The sequence below is a fragment of the Cherax quadricarinatus genome, chromosome 33 (genome assembly GCF_038502225.1).
Source record: "Cherax quadricarinatus isolate ZL_2023a chromosome 33, ASM3850222v1, whole genome shotgun sequence".
Taxonomy (NCBI): Eukaryota; Metazoa; Arthropoda; class Malacostraca; order Decapoda; family Parastacidae; genus Cherax; species Cherax quadricarinatus.
In genome coordinates, this window is record NC_091324.1 from 16,169,002 (window position 1) to 16,196,734 (window position 27,733).

Here is a 27,733-nt window from a genome sequence, read left to right on the forward strand (position 1 = left end):
TAAATTAAAAAAAATTAAAAGCTCAGATAATGGCGTACCTAACCTTGAAGTGTCCTAAATGCTCCTCAACTTAAGAAGTGACTCGTAAAGAACATTACTTGTTTAACATTTCGCACAAATAATTCCTGAAGTTAAAGAAAGCAGGTACTGCCTGCTGCTCGTGACCTAAATCTGCAGCTACTCCTCAGAACTAGTAGTACCAGATATTTTCCTTCCTTTATCTGAGCCCTACAATTCTTTATTCTTTCAAATTCTACGACTTTAAGGGTGATGGACTGATTACATCGTCTTCACATCTCTACTGTTCCTGCCTACTTTCTGTATTCGACTGAAGAAGCCTACTGTGTAGGCGAAACGTTTCGGAATAAAGTTGCCTAACTGTTGCATATGTGTCTTACCTAACAACTAGTAGTACCAGATATTTTCCTTCCTTTATCTGAGCCCTACAATTCTTTATTCTTTTATTTTCCTTTGTCCTACAATTCTTTATTCTTTTATTTTCCTTTGTAAGTTTTCTGGAGGCATCTCCTGTTGTGATCGTATTGCATCTACATTCTTTGATGGTGGTGTTATTTTTTTTACCCTGAATCATATCTATGTATCCCTTATCTTTTTTCCATTATTATTATTATCAGGTTCCACGTAAAACCCTTTCTTCACTGGCGACGAGCGAAGGGATCTCTCCGCTATAAACGTATAAACACACAGACCACTATACATGCTCCCTGTGGTAGTGGCAGCGTCGGATATAGGGAGGGATGGGAGAGGGTTGAAGCGGGGACGATAATGCCACCCATGACAGCTGATGGTAGTAATCTATCAGTGTGGTCATAGATTAGTAGCCTGTCTCGCCTCACTCCCCTCGCCACTGTGTGTTTGGCTGCACCCCCCCCCCCCTTCCCTTTACTACCCCTCCACAAATGCCATCACCACACAGACTAAAAAAAAAAAAAAAAGCCTTTTCTCGTTCATAAAAAAAACACCCCTAATCCGCACCCCTTTTGACGAGCAGCTGGTACTGGCTGTTCTGAATATCAATGTTACAATTTCTTGGATGAGGACAGTATTTGAAAAGTTGTCCATTCAATGTTTAACTGGTGAAAAAAAAATATAAGGGACCACCAGGAAATATTCATGAGATAACTCCACAGACGCCGCTTATAGGAAAAGTGAAAATTGCTCTGGACGACATAGCGCTCAAAGTTGGTCCACATAATGGCTGAGCAGCGGGAAAACGGGACAGTTTTCGAGGGTTCTACACTTGCAGCCCGGAGTGAGGCTAGACTTTCTTGCTGTCTTAACAACTACGCTGTTGTTGCTGGCAGCCCGCAGGCTTACGCATCCATCAGAACCTGGATATTCAAACACTGTAGTGCCTGATTATCTACCTTTGCTCCGGAAGGAAGGAAATTACGAAATTTGAAAAGTTTTTTGATCAACAAGGTCATCCAAGGCTCTTGGCATTAAAAAATAAACTTAAAAAGAACGCCAAAAAATATTCCCCCCAAAATTCAAATAAATACTACGCAACAACAAAAAAATAACCCATCAGTTTAAAAATACCAGTGTCAAAATGCTCCCCTTAAAATCCTTCAGGTCCTTACGGGCACCTGGTAATTATGAAAAACTATAACTTACATGAAGGTGTTGAAGTCGTTGGCAGTTAATATGTGCTCCAGTACGTTGCATATACGTCACACACATCACATATGTCAATGTACAAGAATGTGGCTGTATGTGAGGTGTGCAAACCAGATCCTCAGCCCACATAGAATTGTCTGAGAGTGACAGTTTCTGATGAAGGTGGAGGACTGAACATCCAAGCGTGTTTGATAGGAGTGAATGGAGACAAATGGTTTTTAATACTTGACGTGCTGTTGGAGTGTAAGCAAAGTAACATTTATGAAGGGATTCAGGGAAACCGGCAGGCCGGACTTGAGTCCTGGAGATGGGAAGTACAGTGCCTGCACTCTGAAGGAGGGGTGTTAATGTTGCAGTTTAAAAACTGTAGTGTAAAGCACCCTTCTGGCAAGACAGTGATGGAGTGAATGATGGTGAAAGTTTTTCTTTTTCGGGCCACCCTGCCTTGGTGGGAATCGGCCAGTGTGATAATAAAATATATATATATATATATATATATATATATATATATATATATATATATATATATATATATATATATATATATATATATATATATTGAGGTGGTTCGGACATGTGGAGAGAATGGAGCGAAACAGAATAACTTCAAGAGTGTATCAGTCTGTAGTGGAAGGAAGGCGGGGTAGAGGTCGGCCTAGGAAAGGTTGGAGGGAGGGGGTAAAGGAGGTTTTGTGTGCGAGGGGCTTGGACTTCCAGCAGGCATGCGTGAGCGTGTTTGATAGGAGTGAATGGAGACAAATGGTTTTTAATACTTGACATGCTGTTGAAGTGTGAGCAAAGTAACATTTATGAAGGGGTTCAGGAAAACCGGCAGGCCGGACTTGAGTCCTGGAGATGGGAAGTACAGTGCCTGCACTCTGAAGGAGGGGTGTTAATGTTGCAGTTTAAAAACTGTAGTGTAAAGCACCCTTCTGGCAAGACAGTGATGGAGTGAATGATGGTGAAAGTTTTTCTTTTTCGGGCCACCCTGCCTTGGTGGGAATCGGCCAGTGTGATAATAAATAAATAATATATATATATATATATATATATATATATATATATATATATATATATATATATATATATATATATATATATATATATACAGTTCAAGACACATGTGCAACAGCTGGGTATATTTAATGTTGAAACGTTTCGCCTACACAGTAGGCTTCTTCAATCAAATACAGAGGAAGCAGGTGTAGCAGTGAAATAAAGATGATGTAATCAGTCCATCAACTTTGGAGGAAAAGTATTCGAGGTGGTCAGTCCCTCAGCTTGGAGAAGAGTTCAGTTCCATGGAGCAGAATTCTTCAATCTTCAACTTGGTATTTTATACAATTTTCAACAATATACATATTTTGTTGCTCATCTGTAGGATTCACCTGACCAGATCCACGAAGTCACTGAGACAGAAGTATGTTCAAGAGGCAAACTTGAAAACACAGCCTTTGCCTCAGCCTGTTCATTTCTCTGGATCCCAATGTGTCCCAGTCATTAACAAAACTCCTCTGGGTCCTTGTGGGTTAAACACTACGGGATCCTCTGGACCACAGAGTGTACAGACGTATACTGCAATGGCTAGGGTCAACAGAGCGCACTAAAGTGACCTGCGAAACCACCTAGGTTGGGGATAAGAACAAGAGCGAGGATAAACGTAGAGCTCTGCTGTAAACACAGGATTCATTGGTAACTTGGGAAAACGCAAACCTTCACCTGTGATCACCCCAGAGAAAACGTTAGCCTCAATCTTCGACCTGAGTAGAATCTTGCTCGAGGAAATTAGCCAAGCCGGAGCCCAGCACGCAGGGATCCTATTCACCGCCAAACAAAGAAACGTTTCAGGCAATGTCCAAATAGAACAACCTTTCTGATTAGCCTTTCTGACTGCAGACACATTTAAGTCACACTAGATCTAGGAGGGCAGTCGGCATTCAATCATAAAACGGCGAGGGTAGCCTCGCACGACCGGCAGAGAGCTGCTGCTCCCAGCACCACCGAGCATAAACAGGGTTGCCGAGTGTATGCTGAACTCAAAACAGTAGCACACGCCCAACTCCACACCGTCGAAATCCAAGGAAAACTCACCCAGGCTTGACACAAAGGCACTCAACAAGGAATTGCAGAAACTTACATTTCAAAGCCATATCCCTTGGCGATGAACAAGATCTTACAAGCGAAACAGACAAACTCCAGTTTGGAACTGCACAAGACTGTATGCAGGAACAGTGTTAGAGTTCTAGTGCTGGCAGAGCTCTATGTTTTGGTAACCTTTATTATATTTGTTCGATGAAACTAAAAAAAAAAAAAAGAAGGAAAAGTCTAACATGTATATTCCTAAAGACGGAACAACAGCTATTGCCAGTCACTCTTGGTCACAAGAAATGACTAAAATTTTGACCGACGGTTTGATAATTTTCCAAATTAACGTTGGTAACTGACAGTAGTATTAGTGCACTAGTAAAAAATTATTGTAATTCAAAGAGAAGGAATTCAAATTAAGAACAAAAACTACTGGCCTGAAAACTGCAAGATTCACCGAGATCTGAGTCAAGTAAGAAGAGTTTAATGTAGAGTTATCTACATGAACCAATAGTATCAATAGTATTGTGAAGATTAATTAATCTGCACAATGACAGAAAACGATATCCCCATCCTTCAAAGGTGCCTTTATGCTGAAGGGCTCTTGATCCAGGGATTTGGAGCTACACTCCCATTCGTCAGGTCAAGCCTAATTGCCTGCCATTTTCCAGGCACTGTATAACCCTTACGGACTTAGAGCTTAGCTTTGAATTTAATAACAGAACTTTCAGAACACAATTCACGGAGATACATACAGAAACCGACATGTCAACAACACCGGAGATGGCGGTACCATAGAGGGAGCTGGAAACAAGTTTGCAGTGGCGGAAAGTGGAAGTGTGCTTGACCAAGCACGAGTAAGGTAAGACCAGTAGGACCAGTCTTGTGGAACCAGTACTGATGATCACAGACAAGTTTACAACACTCAAGATGCTACCAAACTTCTCATTAAGAAGACACTCAAATACTTACAAAAATAAAGTGAGGATATATATATATATATATAAATATATATATATATATATATATATATATATATATATATATATATATATATCTCGAAGCATGAAGCAGCGAATGTTTATAAGTGTATTTTTTATATACAGCATGAACATACAGAGAAGGGAGAGATGCGTAACAATGGTGTCCATATACAGAAGAGCCAAGACACTTGTGAACGTTTGTTAGTGTTCAGTTAGTTGTAGGGTGAACCATGTCCAGGATGCCAGCGAGAGGAAGCTGGCTCACCGTGGCACTCCAGCACAAGCGAGCCACGGTGGTGATCACGCCCGCTGTATGAATAAAATCAACATAAATTACCCAGGTTCCACTAAGACCGAGATATACTGAACACAGCCAATATTACTATATATATTTCACGTGGCTGGATGTCTATAATCTCAGGGCAGACCAATTATAATCCGAGTAAGCACTATGAACTCCTGGAACAGCGCCGCTATCGGAATAATCCTGGCTTATATTCACCAACAAATAGCTCGGGACTCCTCGTAAACGATTGTGGCTAATGTGTTGCGTTATAGTGAACAGTAGGGCAGCGTCAGAGGAAGCACGCCACACACCACCACGCTCAACTCAAACACAAATGCATCAACCATGCTATGAGGCTACCTACTATATACTCTTATCTGCCATTACACACGAGGTAAATAACTCGCAAAGATTTAATAACCCCCCCCACACACACGCGCGCGCGCGCGTCAAGAAATTAGAGAAAATGCAAAGGTTTGCAACAAGGCTAGTTCCAGAAAGGTTAAGGGAAATCGGCCTGACGAAACTGGAGGACAGGAGGGTAAGGGGAGACATGATAACGACATACAAAATACTGCGTGGGATAGATAAGGTAGACAGAGACAGGATGTTCCAGAAATGGAACACAGAAACAGGGGGTCACAACTGGAAGTTGAAAACTCAGATGAGTCACAGGGATGTTAGGAAGTATTTCTTCAGTCATAGAGTTGTCTAGCAATTGATGCAGTGGAAGCAGGAACCATACACAGCTTTAAGACGAGGCATGATAAAGCTCATGGAGCAGGAAGAGAGAGGACCTAGTAGTGATTAGTGAAGAGGCGGGGCCAGAAGCTGAGTCTCGATCCCTGCAACCATAATTAGGTGAGTACAATTAGGTGAGTACGGGCAGAAATGTGGAGAGTAATAATGATTCAGACAATACTGGAAGATTTCATGAGCTAATTTGATAAGGACACAGAAAAAATGGTAAGAGAAGGCAAATAATTACCAAGATTGCAACCATTTTTATTTATCTTAAGTACCTCAATGATACCAGGGTTGGACTCTTCGTCAAAGGAATCGGACATTTCCTCACCTTCCTTGGATCGATACTGATTGCTTCCCTTTCTCCCATGAGCTGTATACCCCCCCCCCCCCTACGATTTTAGCACTCCTCCAACGAACGCAATAATTCACACTGATTATGGAAGAGAGAGAGAGAGAGAGAGAGAGAGAGAGAGAGAGAGAGAGAGAGAGAGAGAGAGAGAGAGAGAGAGAGAGAGAGAGAGAGAGAGAGAGAGAGAGGTAAAGTTCTAAAAATAGGTTAAACAAATACATGAGTGGGTGCGAGTTTAACATGCCTAGTATGAGCCAGTAGTATTGAAAATGGTATAGAATACAAACAATTTGAAGAGTAGAGCACATAATTAACAGTTGGGTATCTTTATTAATGAAACGTGTCGCCTACACAGTAGACCTCTTCAGTCAAATACAAAGTGAGCAGTAGAAATGAAATAAAGATGATGTAATCAGTCCGTCAACCTTGGAGAAAAAGTGTTTGAGGTGGTCAGTCCCTCAGCCTGGAGAAAAGTTCAGCTACATGGTCTGGAACGATACGAGCCTGTAGGCCTCCCGCAGTACTCCTTCTTTCTCATGCTCTTAACACGTTATGAAAGTGAATGAGGAAAACTCCAGTTACAGTTTTAGCATTAGTAATGATCAGGACTCAAGAGACCAAGAAATAACACCACCTCTCGGTATGGGTAAATAACAAAAATCAATCCCCGCTAACATATTGATAAGTTTTAGTACTGAAAATGATGAGATTAAGACACATGTGCAACATCTGGGTATCTTTATTGTAGACGTTTCGCCATCCAGTGGCTTTATCAATACAAACTCTAGGACATAACTTGAAGACAGTAGAACTATGTACAGAAGATGAAGTAATCAGTCCCTCAACCTAGGAGTAGGTGCGAACAGCACCATAGTCGTGGAGATTCAGAATCTCCACGACTATGGTGCTCCTCGCACCTACTCCTAGGTTGAGGGACTGATTACCTCATCTTCTGTACATAGTTCTACTGTCTTCAAGTTATGTCCTAGAGTTTGTATTGATAAAGCCACTGGATGGCGAAACGTCTACAATAAAGATACCCAGATGTTGCACATGTGTCTTAATCTCATCTTGTCAGTATTATATACCATTCGTACACTACTGAAAATGAGTCAGATTAGGAGAGTCAGAATGAGAAAGTCAGATTAGGAGAGTCAGAATGAGAGAGTCTGATAGGAGAGTCAGAATGAGAGTCAGATTAGGAGAGTCAGATTAGGAGTCAGAATGAGAGTCAGACTGGAAGAGTCGAACTGGGAGATTTAGACTGAAAGAGTCGGACTGGGAGAATCAGATTGGAAGACTCGGACTGGGAAAGTCCTACTGGGACAGTCGGACTGAGTCAGACTGAGAGCGTCGCAATGGGAGAGTCAAAATGGAAGAGTCGGACTCGGGGATGCCAGACTGTGAGAGTCGGATATAAATGTTCTGGAAAACATACAAAGGGGGATGACAAAGTTGGTCCCATGTATCAGAAATCTTGGTTTAGAAAGACACGTAAGCAAACACTATAACATATTTATTAGAAAACGTTTCGGTCCTGGGACCTTGATCACTTGATCAAAGCACCAGGACCGAAACGTTTTCTAATAAATATGTTATAGTGTTTGCTTACGTGTCTTTCTAAACCAACTTGTCGGTATTTATTACCAAGGTTTATACCATCAGAAATCTTCCCTATGAGGATAGACTGAGGGCCCTGAATCTGCACTCTCCAGAAAGGCGTAGAATTAGGGGGGATATGACTGAGGTGTAAATATAAACACATATGCAGTATAATGTGATCCTTTACTGACTACGTTTCGCCCACACAGTGGACTTGAAAAAGCCCACTGTGTGGGCGAAACGTAGTCAATAAAGGATCACATTATACTGCATATGTGTTTATATTTCCATTGTGTCGGTATTTTATACCATTTATTTCCATGACTGAGGTGTATAAATGGAAGACAGGAATAAATAAATGGGATGTAAATAACGTGCTGAAAATATCTAGCTTAGACAGGACTCGTAGCAATGGTTTTAAGATGGAAAAATTCAGATTCAGGAAGGATATAGAAAAGCACTGGTTTGGTAATAGAGTTGTGGATGAGTGGAACAAACTCCCGAGTACAATTATAGAGGCTAAAACGTTGTGTAGTTTTAAAAATAGGTTAGATAAATACATGAGTAGGTGTGGGTGGGTGCGAGTTGGACCTGATTAGCTTGTGCTACTAGGTCAGTTGCCGTGTTCCTTCCTTAAGTGAATGTCACCTGACCTGACCTGACCTGACTAGGTTGGGGCATTGGCTTAAGCCGGTAGGAGACTTGGACTTGCCTCGCATTGGCCAGTAGGCCTTCTGCAGTGTTCCTTCTTTCTTATGTTCTTAAGAGTCAGATTGGAAGAGTCGGACTGGGAGAGTCACGAGGACCACCGGGTGACGCGGAACACACGGTGACCACTGGGAAGGTGGAAGACACGGAGACCACTGGGGACCGTTAGGTGTATATAGCAGGTACCAGGTGTACCTAGCAGCAGGTACTCAGGTAATTACCGCCTTACCTCCCCCTCCCTCTGGGGGTTCACCACTACAGCCGCGCTCCACCTCTCGTTTCACTGTGTTGCTCTGACCCAGGGGCTGTGACCCCGAGGTGGTGACCTCACCATGTGACCCCCTTCCCTTCCCACAGTGACCCCCCACCCTAACAAACGTCTTCGCCACCCATGTTTGTGCAGATGTTTATGTCTTGCACGAAGGTGGAGTTCTTAGATGAACACACCATCAATTACTCGAAGATGCTTACCCTTACTAAGTTTACTCTTAAGTTACAACACCTTGCTTATCTAAGATGATGGGCCGCACCCTCCACGTCTCGTCTGAATATATTCTCTCTCCTTACTATACATATAACTTTTATCATTAATTTATTATTATTATTATTATTATTTACGGATGACAAAATAAGCATGAAAGTCACTTCGACAGAAGACAATGAAAAACTGCAGGAAGATATAAGTAGGATTTTCCAGTAGGCAGTCAAGAATATCATGATCTGTTTGTGAGTTGATAAATCCTACTGTGTGGGCGAAATGTATTCAATAAAGGATCGCATTTTACTCCATCTGTGTGTATTTTCCATCATGTCGGTATTTTATACTATTCATCTCCGCAGGTACTCGAGACTAAACATTTAGACGGAGAAAAAAGAAGGAAACGAAAAGAACACCAACAAGACTAACATCGTGATGAATGGTTTGAAAAACCGACAGGTTGAAGATTGAGACACTTATGCAGCATGTGGGAATCTTTATTCAGGAAACGTTTCGCCACACAGTGGCTTCATCAGTCCAATACAAAGAGGAAGGCGTAAGGAGAGGAGGACAATGAGGTAATCAGTCCCTCAGCCTGGAGTCGATGTGTTCAGTCCATCAATCTTGTAGAATGTACAGCATAGGGCCATAGACGTGGCTTATATACTGTAGTGAGGTGACTTGAAGCAGACGGAGGCGGGATCATAGTGGTACCATCCACTAGTCGAAGTAGGTCTTTGTCCAAAGGTTGAACAAGCGTTGAAGAATTCTTTGTAAGAAGATCCCATGATGCTGCAGTGTCTGACAGTTGTGATGAATGAAAAACCGACAAGTTGAAGATTGAGACACTTATGCAGCATGTGGGAATCTTTATTCAGGAAACGTTTCGCCACACAGTGGCTTCATCAGTCCAATACAAAGAGGAAGGCGTAAGGAGAGGAGGAGAATGAGGTAATCAGTCCCTCAGCCTGGAGTCGATGTGTTCAGTCCATCAATCTTGTAGAATGTACAGCATAGGGCCGTAGACGTGGCTTATATACTGTAGTGAGGTGACTTGAAGCAGACGGAGGCGGGATCATAGTGGTACCATCCACTAGTCGAAGTAGGTCTTTGTCCAAAGGTTGAACAAGCGTTGAAGAATTCTTTGTAAGAAGATCCCATGATGCTGCAGTGTCTGACAGTTGTGATGAATGGTTTGAAAAACCGACAAGTTGAAGATTGAGACACTTATGCAGCATGTGGGAATCTTTATTCAGGAAACGTTTCGCCACACAGTGGCTTCATCAGTCCAATACAAAGAGGAAGGCGTAAGGAGAGGAGGAGAATGAGGTAATCAGTCCCTCAGCCTGAGTCGATGTGTTCAGTCCATCAATCTTGTAGAATGTACAGCATAGGGCCGTAGACGTGGCTTATATACTGTAGTGAGGTGACTTGAAGCAGACGGAGGCGGGATCATAGTGGTACCATCCACTAGTCGAAGTAGGTCTTTGTCCAAAGGTTGAACAAGCGTTGAAGAATTCTTTGTAAGAAGATCCCATGATGCTGCAGTGTCTGACAGTTGTGATGAATGGTTTGAAAAACCGACAAGTTGAAGATTGAGACACTTATGCAGCATGTGGGAATCTTTATTCAGGAAACGTTTCGCCACACAGTGGCTTCATCAGTCCAATACAAAGAGGAAGGCGTAAGGAGAGGAGGAGAATGAGGTAATCAGTCCCTCAGCCTGGAGTCGATGTGTTCAGTCCATCAATCTTGTAGAATGTACAGCATAGGGCCGTAGACGTGGCTTATATACTGTAGTGAGGTGACTTGAAGCAGACGGAGGCGGGATCATAGTGGTACCATCCACTAGTCGAAGTAGGTCTTTGTCCAAAGGTTGAACAAGCGTTGAAGAATTCTTTGTAAGAAGATCCCATGATGCTGCAGTGTCTGACAGTTGTGATGAATGGTTTGAAAAACCGACAAGTTTAAGATTGAGACACTTATGCAGCATGTGGGAATCTTTATTCAGGAAACGTTTCGCCACACAGTGGCTTCATCAGTCCAATACAAAGAGGAAGGCGTAAGGAGAGGAGGAGAATGAGGTAATCAGTCCCTCAGCCTGGAGTCGATGTGTTCAGTCCATCAATCTTGTAGAATGTACAGCATAGGGCTGAGGGACTGATTACCTCATTCTCCTCCTCTCCTTACGCCTTCCTCTTTGTATTGGACTGATGAAGCCACTGTGTGGCGAAACGTTTCCTGAATAAAGATTCCCACATGCTGCATAAGTGTCTCAATCTTCAACTTGTCGGTTTTTCAAACCATTCATCACAACTGTCAGACACTGCAGCATCATGGGATCTTCTTACAAAGAATTCTTCAACGCTTGTTCAACCTTTGGACAAAGACCTACTTCGACTAGTGGATGGTACCACTATGATCCCGCCTCCGTCTGCTTCAAGTCACCTCACTACAGTATATAAGCCACGTCTACGGCCCTATGCTGTACATTCTACAAGATTGATGGACTGAACACATCGACTCCAGGCTGAGGGACTGATTACCTCATTCTCCTCCTCTCCTTACGCCTTCCTCTTTGTATTGGACTGATGAAGCCACTGTGTGGCGAAACGTTTCCTGAATAAAGATTCCCACATGCTGCATAAGTGTCTCAATCTTCAACTTGTCGGTTTTTCAAACCATTCATCACAACTGTCAGACACTGCAGCATCATGGGATCTTCTTACAAAGAATTCTTCAACGCTTGTTCAACCTTTGGACAAAGACCTACTTCGACTAGTGGATGGTACCACTATGATCCCGCCTCCGTCTGCTTCAAGTCACCTCACTACAGTATATAAGCCACGTCTACGGCCCTATGCTGTACATTCTACAAGATTGATGGACTGAACACATCGACTCCAGGCTGAGGGACTGATTACCTCATTCTCCTCCTCTCCTTACGCCTTCCTCTTTGTATTGGACTGATGAAGCCACTGTGTGGCGAAACGTTTCCTGAATAAAGATTCCCACATGCTGCATAAGTGTCTCAATCTTCAACTTGTCGGTTTTTCAAACCATTCATCACAACTGTCAGACACTGCAGCATCATGGGATCTTCTTACAAAGAATTCTTCAACGCTTGTTCAACCTTTGGACAAAGACCTACTTCGACTAGTGGATGGTACCACTATGATCCCGCCTCCGTCTGCTTCAAGTCACCTCACTACAGTATATAAGCCACGTCTACGGCCCTATGCTGTACATTCTACAAGATTGATGGACTGAACACATCGACTCCAGGCTGAGGGACTGATTACCTCATTCTCCTCCTCTCCTTACGCCTTCCTCTTTGTATTGGACTGATGAAGCCACTGTGTGGCGAAACGTTTCCTGAATAAAGATTCCCACATGCTGCATAAGTGTCTCAATCTTCATCAAGACTAACATCGCAATAACAAGGGAGTGAGGAGAGGAAATAATTGGTAGATGCTAAGACGCAAGAAACACGTGAAAAAAAAATTACAACAACAAAGAGAAAAAGGAGAAGGACAAGTAAACGCAAGACAAAGCAGAAGAAAGGTAAATACATAACAATCTCACCACAAACATATATGCAAGTGCTTTCACCACTGCACGCACTCTGCTCTTCCCCAGGGACGGAAAACACACCAACCGTACACCTCAAGCAAGAAGTTAAGCCCCTCGGGACAACAGAACCTCAGTTCTGTGGAACGAAACCTTTGAAGCTCTCATAGCTACGTTGAATTCTTAGTACAATACTTAACGTTATTCTCACCGCCCTGTTGAAGTCTCCCAACACAGGCTAAGATTTCATTACCTTACATATAACTCATATAGTGTGTTGTTAGGCAAGACACATATGCAACAGTTAGACAACTTTATTCCGAAACGTTTCGCCTACACAGTAGGCTTCTTCAGTCGAATACAGAAAATAGGCAGGAACAGTAGAGATGTGAAGACGATGTAATCAGTCCATCACCCTTGTAGTCAAATTCTACGACTACAAGGGTGATGGACTGATTACATCGTCTTCACATCTCTACTGTTCTTGCCTATTTTCTGTATTCGACTGAAGAAGCCTACTGTGCAGGCGAAACGTTTCGGAATAAAGTTGTCTAACTGTTGCATATGTGTCTTACCTAACAACCTGTCGGTATTGTATACCATTTTGATGTTCAACTCATATAGTGCTGACAATTACAAGGTAAATACAGCTAGCTTCTGTTCCTTCAATGTAATTCATAAAATATGGTTGCCACATACTGAAATGTTTCCACCGTGTAACTTTCGTACACAATAGAGTAGCCACACACTTGAAGTGCTCCCACCATGTAACTTTTATACGTAACAAGGAAGCTACACACTGTGTTCCCACCACACTTCTCGTATAAAACAAAAATCAAGCTCTTCTTACTCCCACACTCACTGGGAATAATAAGCCCAAGGTGATATAAAACATTCTTCAGAGTAAGTCCTTCACGTATGGTAGTTATCACAGTCACTGCTGTCATATACGCTGGTGATCGCGGTCACTGCTGCCATGTACGCTAGTGATCGCGGTCACCACTGTCATGTACGCTACTTATCGCGTCACTGCTGTCGCGCATCGTTGCAGCTAAAAACACACACTTCTAAAAGGCATGTGTTTTTAGCCTAAAACGATGACGTCACATTATAAACAGTATACAATACCGACAAGTCGATCAGCAAGACACGAGTAGCAAGCAAAAGCAAACAAGTTCAGGTAAGATCCCAATGGGATGAGCGGGGAAGATGGGACAGATGAAGAATAGCTCTGGAGAGGAGTGTTCTTAGTCAGAGAAATAGAGCCAGGGCTTACCCAGCAGCTAAGGCGATCGTGGTGCAGACTTGAGAACAGGAATAGCAGGAACTGTTGCATTGGACTTGTGGTAGTTGAAGTCTTGAATCTTGAGTAGTTGGCAGCAGGCTAGGTCACATCAGAGGGTAGAACACATATGGGAGTTATAGGAGTAACTGAGGAGGCAGGTTAGCAATGGAGCCATTTTCGAACTTTTTGAAGCTGCTTCTAGATAGGTGGTATAGTTTAGCCTTGTTACTGAAGGTGAAACGTAGAGGCTTGATGAGCTCAAGAACTTGGGTGAGTGAGAAGTGAAGCGGTGATTCACATGCATACTTGACTGTTCCAGCACCAGACACGAGTAAAACAGGCAACATTACTGTTGAAACGTTTTCACCTGCATAGCAGGCTTCTTCAGTGGAATACAGGCGATTACAACACTGGAGGCAGTAAAAGCAGTAGAGAGGTAGTTTTGGGGTGATCAGTCCCTCAGCCTTGATAGGTGGCGGTCAGTTCCTTAGGTTCCTTTGGTTAGGCCTCACTTAGATGCTGCTGCACAGTTTTGGTCACCATATTACAGAATGGATATAAATGCTCTGGAAAACGTACAAAGTTGATCCCATGTATCAGAAATCTTTCCTATGAGGATAGACTAAGGGCCCTGAATCTGCACCCTAGAAAGGCGTAGAATTAGGGGGATATGATTGAGGTGTATAAATGGAAGACAGGAATAAATAAAGGGGATGTCAATAGCGTGCTGAAAATATCTAGCCTAGACAGGACTCGTAGCAATGGTTTTAAGTTGGAAAAATTCAGATTCAGGATGGATATAGGAAAGTACTGGTTTGGTAATAGAGTTGTGGATGAGTGAAACAAACTTCCGAGTACAGTTATAGAGGCTAAAACGTTGTGAAGTTTTAAAAATAGGTTAGATAAATACATGAGTGGGTGTGAGTTGGACCTGATTAGCTTGTGCTACTAGGTCAGTTGTTGTGTTCCTTCCTTAAGTGAATGTGACCTGACCTAACCTGACTAGGTTGGGGCATTGGCTTAAGCCAGTAGGAAACTTGAACCTGTCTCGCATGGGCCAGTAGGCCTGCTGCAGTGTTCCTTCTCTCTTATGCTCTTATGTTCGCATTTGACTGAAGAAGTCTGCTGCGCAGGTGAAATGTTTCAAAAATAAAGATACCTAGGTGTTATACACGTGACTAGGTTGGGTCAGTTGCATAAGCCGGTAGGTGACTTGGACCTACCTCGCATGGGCCAGTAGTCCTGCTGCAGTGTTTCTTCTTTCTTATGTTCTTATGTCTTCCTCATCAAAAAGATGGTGAGGTGAAGGTAGGTTTGGTTAGGTAATGAATGACGGAGTGGCTGACGTCAGTAGATGACGGAGTGGCTGACGTCGCCAGTGGATGACGGAGTGGTTGACGTCAGCAGATGACGGAGTGGTTGGGACTGCTGAACTGATCGATATTGGAATGAAGAGTGTTCGTAGTGCTGATATCTTTCCCGTTATTAAATACTATTACTGCCTTAAATACAGGTTTCCAATTTACAAACACCACAAATTACACATTTACAAACAGGCCATGAATGAACCCATTAATGTTTCACAATTACCGAGGTGAGGCATGAACATCTATGAAACAATGCATTTTCCTACTATTGCTTTATATACAAATAATTCATTTGTATGAAAGTTAAGACACATGTGCAACATCTGGAAATCTTTATTGTAGACGTTTCGCCATCCAGTGGCTTTATCAATACAGATTCTAGGACATAATAAGAAGACAGTAGAACTATATACAAAAGATGAGGTAATCAGTCCCTCAGCCTTGGAGTTAGTGTTCACGGCAGACACTTGTCAGACACTGCAACATCATGGAATCTTGGTTCAGAGGACATCTACAAGACCTTCTTCACGGCTGCTGCAACTAACCCATCTCTTTGGGAAGGACCTACTTCCACTGGGGAATCCCGCCTACCAGTGACTTTGCCCTCGTCTGCTGCCCGTCCCTATCCACTGACGCCTATACAACCGCCAGTCTTCTTGCCTTTGCTCCAGATTCTCCTCCACCACGATGCTGTGAACACTAACTCCAAGGCTGAGGGACTGATTACCTCATCTTTTGTATATAGTTCTACTGTTGATAAATTAGACACATGTGCAACTCTTGGGTATCTTTATTGAGGAAACGTTTCGCCACACAGTGGCTTCATCAGTCCATACAAAGGAGAATCTTGAAGAACAGGAGGAGAATGAGGTAATCAGTCCCTCAACCTTGAGTCGATGTGGTCAGTCCATCAATCTATTCAAGATTGATGGACTGACCACATCGACTCAAGGTTGAGGGACTGATTACCTCATTCTCCTCCTGTTCTTCAAGATTCTCCTTTGTATGGACTGATGAAGCCACTGTGTGGCGAAACGTTTCCTCAATAAAGATACCCAAGAGTTGCACATGTGTCTAATTCATCACAAAGGAGAATCTTGAAGAACAGGAGTAGAATGAGGTAATCAGTCCCTCAACCTTGAGTCGATGTGGTCAGTCCATCAATCTTGAATAGAATACAGTGGCTTTATCAATACAGATTCTAGGACATAATAAGAAGACAGTAGAACTGTCTTCTTATTATGTCCTAGAATCTGTATTGATAAAGCCACTGGATGGCGAAACGTCTACAATAAAGATATCCAGATGTTGCATATGTGTCTTAACTTTCATATTGTCGGTATTTTATACCTTTCTTGCACAACTTGTCAGACACTGCAACATCATGGAATCTTGGTTCAGAGGATCTACAAGACCTTCTTCACGGCTGCTGCAACTAACCCATCTCTTTGGGAAGGACCTACTTCCACTGGGGAATCCCGCCTACCAGTGACTTTGCCCTCGTCTGCTGCCCGTCCCTATCCACTGACGCCTATATAACCGCCAGTCTTCTTGCCTTTGCTCCAGATTCTCCTCCACCACGATGCTGTGAACACTAACTCCAAGGCTGAGGGACTGATTACCTCATCTTTTGTATATAGTTCTACTGTCTTCTTATTATGTCCTAAAATCTGTATTGATAAAGCCACTGGATGGCGAAACGTCTACAATAAAGATTTCCAGATGTTGCACATGTGTCTTAACTTTCATATTGTCGGTATTTTATACCTTTCTTGCACAATTCATTTGTAAGTCAAAAGTCAGAAGCGAAACACCTTTATAAGCTGAAAACCTCATTTTCCTTCGTAATTCAGATTACAGAGTGAAAAGAGCGTTAGAGATAAGTTTTCAGCGTGAATTTCCATTAATAAGCTCTGAAGTCTGACAAGTTCACTGGTTATTTTATTAATGGTCAACCCTGGATATTCCATACATCAATAATCTTCCAAGGTGATCTATGGATGTAAGTAACATGTACGTGCTGAGCTGTGTATGTGAGAGGAAAATACTGTAGAGTGATAATCCAATGGAAGCGGAAAAATGAATGGGAGGTGGGGAAAGGAAGGAAAACTGAGTGAGGGAGGACGGGAGGGAGAAGAGGGGGACGCGAGGGAGGGAAGCAGGTGAAGGGAATGTAAGGCAAGAAATGGATTTAGGTGATGAGGTGGGGGATGGAAGAAGAGAGAAGTAAAATGAGTGAAACGGATTCTGAAGGGAAAGTAAGCGAGTCAACCGTAAACATTTCACCCGGAGCAAGGACAAGCGACTCCCCACACCCAAACATTGTACACTGGGAAACACCTCTTATAATCCTCACATTACACACTGGGAGGAAGGGAAAAAAAAAGAGCTGTGGATTGTTCCGTTGAGACACCTCCCTTCCTCCCTCTCACCTTGTGACCTACTAAAGAAACAAACAACTGGTTTGCTATCAACACGTTACACTAGTCTTGTCACCTCGCCTTTGTCCATATCTATTTCTTTATCATCTTGCTTATCATCCTCGATTATTTACTTCGCTCACTGCGGTCGCCTTTTCACGTCTTCAGTTGTAGTAATCTTTGTTTCTCTTGTTGCTGTATTCGTTTCCTCCTGCCTTAAACCCCAGCGTCCCCCAATCATCGTCGTCTTCTCCCTCTTCCTTGAGTTCGCAGCCCCTCCGCGTTCTCAATTGTCGTCGTCTTCTCCCGCTTCCTTCTTGTGTTCGCAGCCCCTCCACGTTCTCAATCATCGTCTTCTCCCTCTTCCTTGAGTTCGTAGCCCCTCCACGTCCTCAATTATCGTTGTCTTCTCCCGCCTCCTCTTGTGTTCGTCCCCCCTCCTCCCGGTGGCAGGTGTGGGTTGTGCGAGGAGCGGTGGTGTTTCCGGTGGAAGACGCGGGGTCGGGTCTGAGTCAGCTGACAGCAGCAACTTTCACCACGATGTCAAGATCCCAGGTCGCTGAGGTTAAACAGCTATTACCAACTGTCGAACTTTCCACCAGGTTTATCAGAACTTTGCTTCCACTGCTACTCGTCGCTCTACGGTGAGCCAAGTCGTTAAGGCGGTTAAAATGCTCGCTGAGCTTTTACACTGAAGCTGCCATCAATACCTCGAATGGCGGCCTCAATCACAACAGTGTTTGTGGTCTGACACAGTGATCGAGATCACATGTAAACACAATAGAGTCAAAGAGATTCAAGAGTGATTCGAGAAGAAACAAAGGTGCGCCCTTGTCGGCGAGTGGAACAAGAAGATTCACACAATGAAAGTAGTACGAGGGCAGGAAAGAAAGCCTCCGTTCCTGTTAAGTACATAACAACACGTTCCGTACACAGTGCGTGTGTAATGCGGGCGGAGGGTGTGCTGGGGGTTTACTAGGTGATGTGCTCTAGCTCAGAGGGCTACATTCTCCAATGCTACCACTACGAGGGGCTTACGCAGCGACCTACATTCCTCAACGCCACCTCTACGAAGACTTGCACAGTGCTCTCTGAGCTACGCTTCCCAGTACTACCCGTGCGAGGGCTCACAGATTTACGTACATTTTCCATAACTACCTCTACGGAAGCTCGAGCAGCGAGCTACACTTTGGATCCAGCACTGACTCAAAGAGGGCTCACTCAGCGATGATCAACTGCTTCTGTACATAGCTTGAACACGAAATAAAATGTACTTCACCCTTTCCCCTCCTACTTCAGCACCGACTGTATAAGAATAATGAGAAACTCAATTTCTGCTTGCTATATTTAAGTATTGCATAAAAAGTGTTCGCACAATGCAATACAGTATATCTAATGGCGTTAATAAAAAGGTAGGAAAGGGAAGGTAGGTTCAGCCACACCCAACACTTCACCCAAGAAAAGCGGCTATCATTCCCCTTTGTGATCTCATCCTGCAGGTTACGAGTGCCGTAATGGGCAAATTACAGTGCCTGTTCTGTTTACATTAAATCTGAGTGTGCGAGCAGTGGGCTTCAAGCTCACGTCTCCGGATACACTGACGAACTATGCAGTTTTATCAGCACTTTCCTGTCACGGAATCACCTTCAAAAACTAAATAACGTATGATTATAGAGATACACTTTAGGTAATTTTTTCTTCTCGTCTGCCATCCAATTATATTTACAAATTAGTTAATACTGTCTCGAGGGCACTAGGTTGTATAGTGGGTAACACGAGCAGCACAGTATGTTATCCTCAGTTATTAGTCCTCCATTTCAAATGTTTGTTCAAACCTGGTTTATCCTTAAATATAAGCTGAAATTTATTATTAGCATCTAACACACTTCCTTCTCCAATTTAGCAAATTACGTCGCCGTCCTTGATTCTTTATATGTTGACTTTCAAATTTAGTTTGCGTCTGACAAACTAACAGATTTGGTTGTGTTGCCAATTGTGTTCTTCAACGTATTTTCTTCCTCCCTCCCTCCATACACACATATATTTATTTCTTGCTTGTTTGAATCTCTTAGCAATTTCCTGGGTTGGCAGTGCATTAAAATGAGCGCACAAGCATTTCACTGTTGCTACCTCTAGGAACATGATGCATATTGTTCCTCAGCTGAGAGACTGAAGTACATCATGTAAGATACCATCACAGCCTGGTTGATCTGGCACCTGGTGAAGATACTTGTCCAGTTTCCTCTTAAGAACTTCTATACCTGTCCTAGCAGTGTTTCCGATATATTCTGGTAATGTTGAATAGTCTGGGTCCACCGACGTTGATACAGTGTTTCCTTATTCTGCCGATTGCACTTCTATTTTTCACTGGGGTTATTTTGCATTTCATCCCATATCTCTCACCCCAGTATTTTGTTATGGCAGTGTACAGATTTGGGACAAGGTCCTCAAGTACTTTCCTGGTATCTACATTAAAATGGTATAAAATACCGACAGATTGTTAGGTAAGACACATATGCAACAGTTAGGTATCTTTATTTCGAAACGTTTCGCCTACGCAGTAGGCTTCTTCAGTCGAGTACAGAAAAGTTGATAGAAGCAGAAGATACTTGAAGACGATGTAATCAGTCCATCACCCTGGTATCTATATATTATCATGTATCTCTCTCTCCTTCGCTCCAGTGAGTACAAATTTAAGACTTAAGGCGTTCCCAGTAATTTAAATGTTTTACTGACTCTACGATGTGAAAGTTAAGACACATGTGCAACATCTGGATATCTTTATTGTAGACGTTTCGCCATCCAGTGGCTTTATCAATACAGATTCTAGGACATAATAGGAAGACAGTATAACTATATACAAAAGATGAGGTAATCAGTCCCTCGGCCTTGGAGTTAGTGTTCACAGCATCGTGGTGGAGGAGAATCTGGAGCAAAGACAAGAAGACTGGCGGTTAAATAGGCGTCAGTGGATAGGGACGGGCAGCAGTCTTGTTGTCTTTGCTCCAGATTCTCCTCCACCACGATGCTGTGAACACTAACTCCAAGGCCGAGGGACTGATTACCTCATCTTTTGTATATAGTTCTGTCTTCCTATTATGTCCTAGAATCTGTATTGATAAAGCCACTGGATGGCGAAACGTCTACAATAAAGATATCCAGATGTTGCACATGTGTCTTAACTTTCATATTGTCGGTATTTTATACCTTTCTTGCACGACTCTACGATGGCCATAAATAATCTCTATCTGTTCCAGCTCTGACATTTCTCCTGCCCTGAACGGCTGAACGGGGCCGTCAACAGTGAACAGTATTCCAAATCAGAGAGCACAAGTCTTCGTGTATTTTTTTTTTATTTGGTCATTGCAATATTTTATTTTTGTTCCCCCGAAACGTTATCTCAGATCATATTTTTTTATATAATCTAGCATTCTAGTTTATTGTGTTTATCATCATTATCCACCACTTAGTCGTATCCTGCATCATATGTTATTTCCAAATGAATTTTTTTCCCAAGTGGGTTCAGATAACTGATGGATATTTTTTTCTCTTCTAGTGAATACTGCGCTTGGTGCAATATTGACTGTAGTACCTTCTTGCACTAGAGTTCTCCCTTTAATGTGATGTTAACAGCTGCAGCTTCATAGTCCACCCAGTTATGCTTTTATAACTGCAACTTTCGGCTTTTTCAGGGCCACTTTCCATAAACTGTTCCTTTAGATAAATTCACACAATGCAACGTTTTGAATATTTTACTTATAGGTTATGCTTCACTCACCATGAGAAAACAGGGTGTGTTGCTGCAGGTTCTAAATACTATTCTAGATAATACTTCATAAATATTGAGATTCCATATTTTAGGTGATTATGAGAGGCTGCTATGAAGGATGCTTCTAAGCACCTCCTCTTGCGTATATCAGTTTGCAGGATAGCTCTTCTTGTGTTTCATTTCATTAAGTGATCGTGAGAACTGCGATGACTCACACATGCGTCTTTGTGGTTGCATGTTGTTTCTAAATTCCTTTAAATTTCACCGTTATATTTCCTGGCAACTTCCATGCGTCAGTGTTTACAAGACTCGCTGTTCTGTTTCTGGTTAACTCAGATACACGTTTATTTTTGCGCTGGTGTTACTGGCTTACTGTTACAAAACGATAGGGGCTTGTTTATGTTGTCACTTGCATTAATAGCAAAAAAAGGAACAATACCGTGATTGGAACGATACACAAATAACCCGCACATAGAAGAGAGAAGCTTACGACGACGTTTCGGTCCGACTGTGTAAATGGTCCAAGTTGGACCGAAACGTCGTCGTAAGCTTCTCTCTTCTATGTGCGGGTTATTTGTGTGTCACTTGCATTGTTGTGGGAGAGTGATGCAAGCTTCAGGAGAGACCTCAGTGCTTGCTGTGTTGATCATGCGTAAGGCTCTCTTTTTACACGCCGATAAAATCCGAAGGGAGCTGCAGTTATGTAAAGATGTGGTGAATGTAAAAGCCTTTTTCTAGGCATTCGGGACCGCTAATTCTGTAAGAGCCAAGAAAACCTTATTATCACTATGCACATATCCTTACTCTGTCCCGTTGTGTACAATAAGTTTGATAAAACTCTTGACAAGCGAAACATAGCTTACAAATAAAGAATTTAAAATGTTGCATGTGTGTGTATTTGCTTAATTTGTCGCTATTTTATATACGAAAATTATTGAGTCTCCCTTAAACATTTTCGAACTCAAAACACTAGAATTAAAAATTCCGTTGATATAGTAAAAAAAAATAAAAATAAAACAAAACGATAATCTACGAGAAAACAAAACGAAGAAACCAAATTACGAGCTAAAATTTCAGGTATGAATAAATAATGTGATGTCTTTCTCGTTGCTTCAGAAGAGTTAGAAGGGGAAGTCACAGAGAAGGCAAAAATACACGCACGCGAAAAGATAAAGAGAGGGTGTGGGGGTGAGAGAGGGAGGGTGAAAAAGCGAGGGGTGAGGGGGAAAAAATTGTATCGATTATGTATGTGTGGAAGACCCTGCTGGAGATGGTTTAGAGCGCGTACGAGTATAACACACCCGGGGAAACAACAAAAATAACAGCAACATACACCTTAAATGATAGGCACACTGGGCCAGGGACCCCGCACGCCACTCTCAAACAATGTAAATATTTCCAATAACTGAACCGGATAAAGGACCATTGTGTCTCAACACTAGTGACCAATTACAGTGTGTTATGATACACCTATGTGCGATGCAATGTTCACACCAGTCTGTGTACACGCTTCTGGGCACCCTGTTTAATAGCTCAATTTATAAAATACTTTTGTATGTTTATGTACAAAACTGGAGGGAAGGGGGAGGCAGCGCTGGACTACATGGAAACTGAGCACCGGTTGCTATTGGGATGTTACTCGCGTGTGAATTTGAATATACTGGTGCCACCGAATGTCTGCAATATCCATGAAGATCTGGTGAATGTTTTGTCCCCTTGATGTGGCAGCTATTCTGACGCTGGTGGGGCAGGGAAAGAGAGGCAGGGGGAAGTGATGTGTCCACGACATCTGGGGTCGCAAGAGCAGTGTCCAGCAACCAGAGTAGGTAAGGCAGCACAGAGCACTGGGTCTCCGATACCTTTTTTTACTTGGCAAAATTAGATACATCAGCAGTGTACTGCTACCATATTCAATACGATAGTCATACAATGGTAACAAAGGCTCGCTAAGTTTCCATGTTGTATAATATCGCACAGAATGGCTCACACAGTGTTGAAGTCTATCAATCTGAGCAGGAAGGCTTCAGTAGGACATTAAGCACATCGTCTGGTGCTCCGGTAAGGGTTCTTCACCTACGTGAACTTCAGAAATTTCGAGCCAGCATTGCCGGAGTTGTTATTACTTGGAAATTACTGTCTTTCAAGAAAGCCTATACAATGCACAAGAGAAACAAATTTTTTTTGAAGATATCACCCTCATCCCAGAACCGGACCAATAGAAACTACGTATAAGAGACAGGAAGGAAAGGGGGAGGGAAGGAAGTGAAATCTAGATGCCACTGTATCTAACTGTATACATTTATAATGCAAAATCATTATATGCTTAAGAATGCAAACTATGCCTAGCTCTGCGACAACCAGCCTGAACATCATGAAACGAGCTCTACTCCACATGTATCAGGGATGCCCAGGGTAGGTAAGGTTTATTTAACAAAACTGGATACATCAGCAGTGTGCTGCTACCCTATTCTATATAACAGTTACATAGGGTGACCAAAAGCGATGTTTCCGTCATATGACGTCACGCAGGATGTGACTCATACAATGTGTTGATATCTCAGCCAGAGTCGAGAAACTCCAGTAGGAGAGTGAGGATATCGTCAAGAATTCCAGTAAGGGTTCATGAGCTACGGGAGGTTCAAATTTTTCATTCCAGAATAGCTGGGGTTACTATTACTAGAGAATTGCCATCTCTCGGGATAGTTTATCCAATACACAGGAGAAATGGAATTTTTATGAAGATATCTTCATGAGGCGGAAGGTGGGTGTACAAACACGACATTCTGAAGTGGACATCCAATTGTAAGAGTAGCAAGAGGGAAGTGGTGAAGCACCAGCCTGGAGATGTAATAACCCATGTTCATTTTTTTTTTTTGGGGGGGGGGGAGTGACGTCAAATAAATAAAAATACACTCGGTAACCACGCCCTTCTCTTGCCAAACATATACAAACTTACTCATACGAAACCACAACTTTCACAATTACAGAGGCACTCACATGTATCCCTGCATTTATATGATCGTTTAGGTGTTTACAAACCTGGAAAAGAATTTACACTACACCACTTGAACACTACTACATGAATCACTAAAGGAAGCGCACCTGATCCCCTCCCCTACACACACACACACCACCGCCAACAACAACAACAACAAATGAAATGGAATGCGTAGCTGGAAACTGTCGGAAGTCAGAGGAGAAATTCATACCCACAAGGCAAGAATATAATGAGCCCATGGTTCACCCAGAGGTGTGGAGAGAGAAAAGCTTAAAGTGCAAAAGCATGGAAGACATACAGGAAGCAAAGAACGCCAGAGAATTGGGAAGCAAGCAGAAGAGCCAGAAATAAATATCGTGGGTAAGAAGAGAGGCTGATCAGCAATTTGAGAATGACATAGCATTAAAAGCTAAATCTAAGCCAAAGTTGATGTACAGCCACATCAGAAGGAAAAAAACTGTGAGGGATCAGGTAATAAGAATGAAAAAGGAAGGAAGGGAGCTTACTAGGAATGATCAGGAAGTCTGAGGAGCCGAAAAAAAGGCTTAGGGAGGTATCCTCAATGGAATGAAGAATATTGCCAGTCAAAGAGAGAGTGCACCAACGAGTACTGGATACAATACAATGGGAGGAGAGGTGAAGAAAATGCTGAGCGAATAGATATATCGAAAGCAATGGGATCAGACAAAATATTTCCGTGGGTTCTGCGAGAGGTCTGAAAAACAGCAACTGAAGTTCTAATACTGAAAAAGGAGACAGACAGGTGGTACTGAATTACAGGACAGTATCACCAACATGCATAGTATGTAAGGTTATAAAACAGTGTACAGGTTCGAGGGACAAAAACGGTAAGCCTAACGATACGAGAGGGCAGAAGGACAAATTTCAGAGTCTGCTTGAGAGGCGGCTCTCAAGTTCATGAGGTCATAGCTGAAAGTAAAAAGCAGGCGAGTCACAGGAATGTTAGGAAATACTTATTTAACCTAACTGTGGTCAGGAAGTGAAACGAGAGCGAAGTGGTCGAGGTAGAATCCATACACAACCTTAAGAATAGGTATGATAGGTCTCATGCAGCCAGGAGTGTGCAAAACCAGTAACAGCCAATGGAGAAAAGGGGCCTGAAGCCAAGACTCGACCCCTGCAACCACAACTAAGTTAGTTCAATTACTTGAATACACACACACACACACACACACACACACACACACACACACACCAAGCACTCTAATAACAGCCACAATCTTCCGTTCACTATGCAACACAGAAAATGATGACGTTATTTCACATAAGGATGTGAGCAACGAGAGTGACTAACTCTGTTATGACACATTGTCTTCATACCGGGAACCTCTTACTCACACCTCACATACACTAACACACAGTTACACATCACTAACGTAAATATGATGCACATAATTCGAAGAATTAAAAGTTAAGAGGCGGAACACAAGAGCTAAGTGCTAATCTTTTCCTAATTTATATACATTAAAAATCGCAAATCGCTCACAAACACACCTAATAAAAATATGTAAACGTATCTTAAGAGTGATCAGAAGAGGTTGTTAATAAAAATCACAAATACAAAATCGACTCCAGGCTGAGGGAATGATTACCTCAAACTACTGATCTTCAATCATTCTTCTCTGTATTGGCCTGAGGAAGCCACTGGATAGCGAAACGTTTCCACAATAGATACCCAAGTGTTGCACAAGTGTCTAATGCATCGTTAGGTGCTAACATCTGCCTACCTGCATACTATAAATATAGTTGTGAAAGACTTCAAGGGAAGACAGTTTAGGCATTTCTTTGTTTTAGAAATAATGACAAGACTGACACAAGACGGGTCACCACGAGCGGTGCTTGACTCTTGTAACTACAAAGACGTAATTACGCAGACCAAGGTTATATACACCCAGAGAAGTATCTTTTGGAGTGATCAAGGGCTCAGGACCGAAATGTATCCATACTGTCAGTATCGCTCAAGGACCCCAATGGAAATAAGTTGCCTGGTCTGACTTTTCTGGGTTATCCAGGTAATTAACATAAATGCTACTATATATGATTATTGTACCTATGTGTACCTGTACCTAAATAAACTTACTAATTATTTTACTTTCTTTCACCAAGTAATGTGTTTCTCAGAATTTACACAGTAAACATCTTGCTTTCATATTTATATTAGAGATTAAAGTATTTTTGACTGATTGTCAACAGGTTACTTGCAGCCTTATAATGACCCTCGTGTAGTTAATAGGCTTCAAAACTTAAAACCCTGTTAACCAACCAACCAATCAACGTACACAAACCACAGCAATGTAAAATCAATGGGCAGGCCCAAGAGCTGCAGCTCACATCCCACAAACTCACGTGAGTAACTCTGGAGAGGTAACTAACCATTACTTATCTGGTGAGGCAAGTTGCGTAACAGAAAGTGGGGTGGTAGGGTTGGCCACCCTGCAGCTGCGTCACTACCAGTGTTGAGAGCATTGGGTTGGCTGCCCTGCACCTGCGTCACCACCATTAGCACAAGGGTCTTAATTACCATTGAAGGACTCATGCTTTTGGCCTTGGACGTCTCACGTTGGTTAGGATATATCCGAGGTTGATATAACTTGAGGTGTGGTGCGTACTATGACCACTACGAGGAGCAACACTCAGCTTTTGTTTATACACATAAGCCCGACATCTCCTTAACACAATTTTTTTTCCTTCCCACTGCTTTTGTAAAAGTGGGCTACCATTTCATTTGCAGCTTTAGGTATTTCTCCTAACATCTACACTGCCGCTGTGTCAGTATATTTTCTAGGCTGCTGATTGTCCCACAGAACCAGCGCACCTGCGTTGCTTTCTATATTCCACTCATTCCATTTATTTACTTTTCAATTTTATTTCATTTTTCATGTCACCAGATTTGTTATCATTCTCACGTGTTGTGGAGTGTTTAAGTGGAAGATTCATTGTTGTTTGGTAATGAGTGGTTGATGCGAGGGAGGGGCACGACACAGCACACACTGATCAACACTGCCTCTCCCAGCACAAGTGCCTTAACACTCTACATCCTCTCCCTCTCTCCCCCCCCCTCACCATCACCACACCCCCCTAACACACAGACACACACTAACACACATACACACACACACACACACACACACACACACACACACACACACACACACACACACACACACACACACACACACACACACACACCCTAACACACACATCTATGACTCAGCATCTCACACCTGTTGCCTTGACGTCACTCCTCTCTTGACATTGACACAAAAACTACAGAGTACTCCCTCCCTCCATCTCTCTCTCTTTGTGAGGCGGGAAACACGTACTCGAGGGCATAGCTAGAAGTTAAAGACACAGATGAGTCACAGGGATGTTAGTCTCGAGGTAACTGGCAAGTGGAATGACCTCGACGAAGTGGAGGCAGAAT

General features: G+C 42.6%; 1 protein-coding gene across 10 annotated transcripts in view; it reads right to left on the minus strand.

Moving 5' to 3' along the window:
* The window catches only part of Fas3 (fasciclin 3), a 160,979-nt gene extending 133,641 nt beyond the window's left edge, over positions 1-27,338 (minus strand). For 4 of the 10 annotated variants that reach the window (XM_070090866.1, XM_070090865.1, XM_070090868.1 and 1 more), the window contains exon 1: positions 26,683-27,338. In XM_070090866.1, the coding sequence (XP_069946967.1) occupies positions 26,683-26,845 (163 nt within the window). In that variant the 5' untranslated portion in view covers positions 26,846-27,338. Of the gene's footprint in view, positions 1-14,957; positions 14,980-26,682 lie in introns of those variants that run through there. The other 6 variants (XM_070090870.1, XM_070090872.1, XM_070090871.1 and 3 more) reach the window with 3 other exon arrangements.
* Positions 27,339-27,733: the final 395 nt, after the last annotated feature.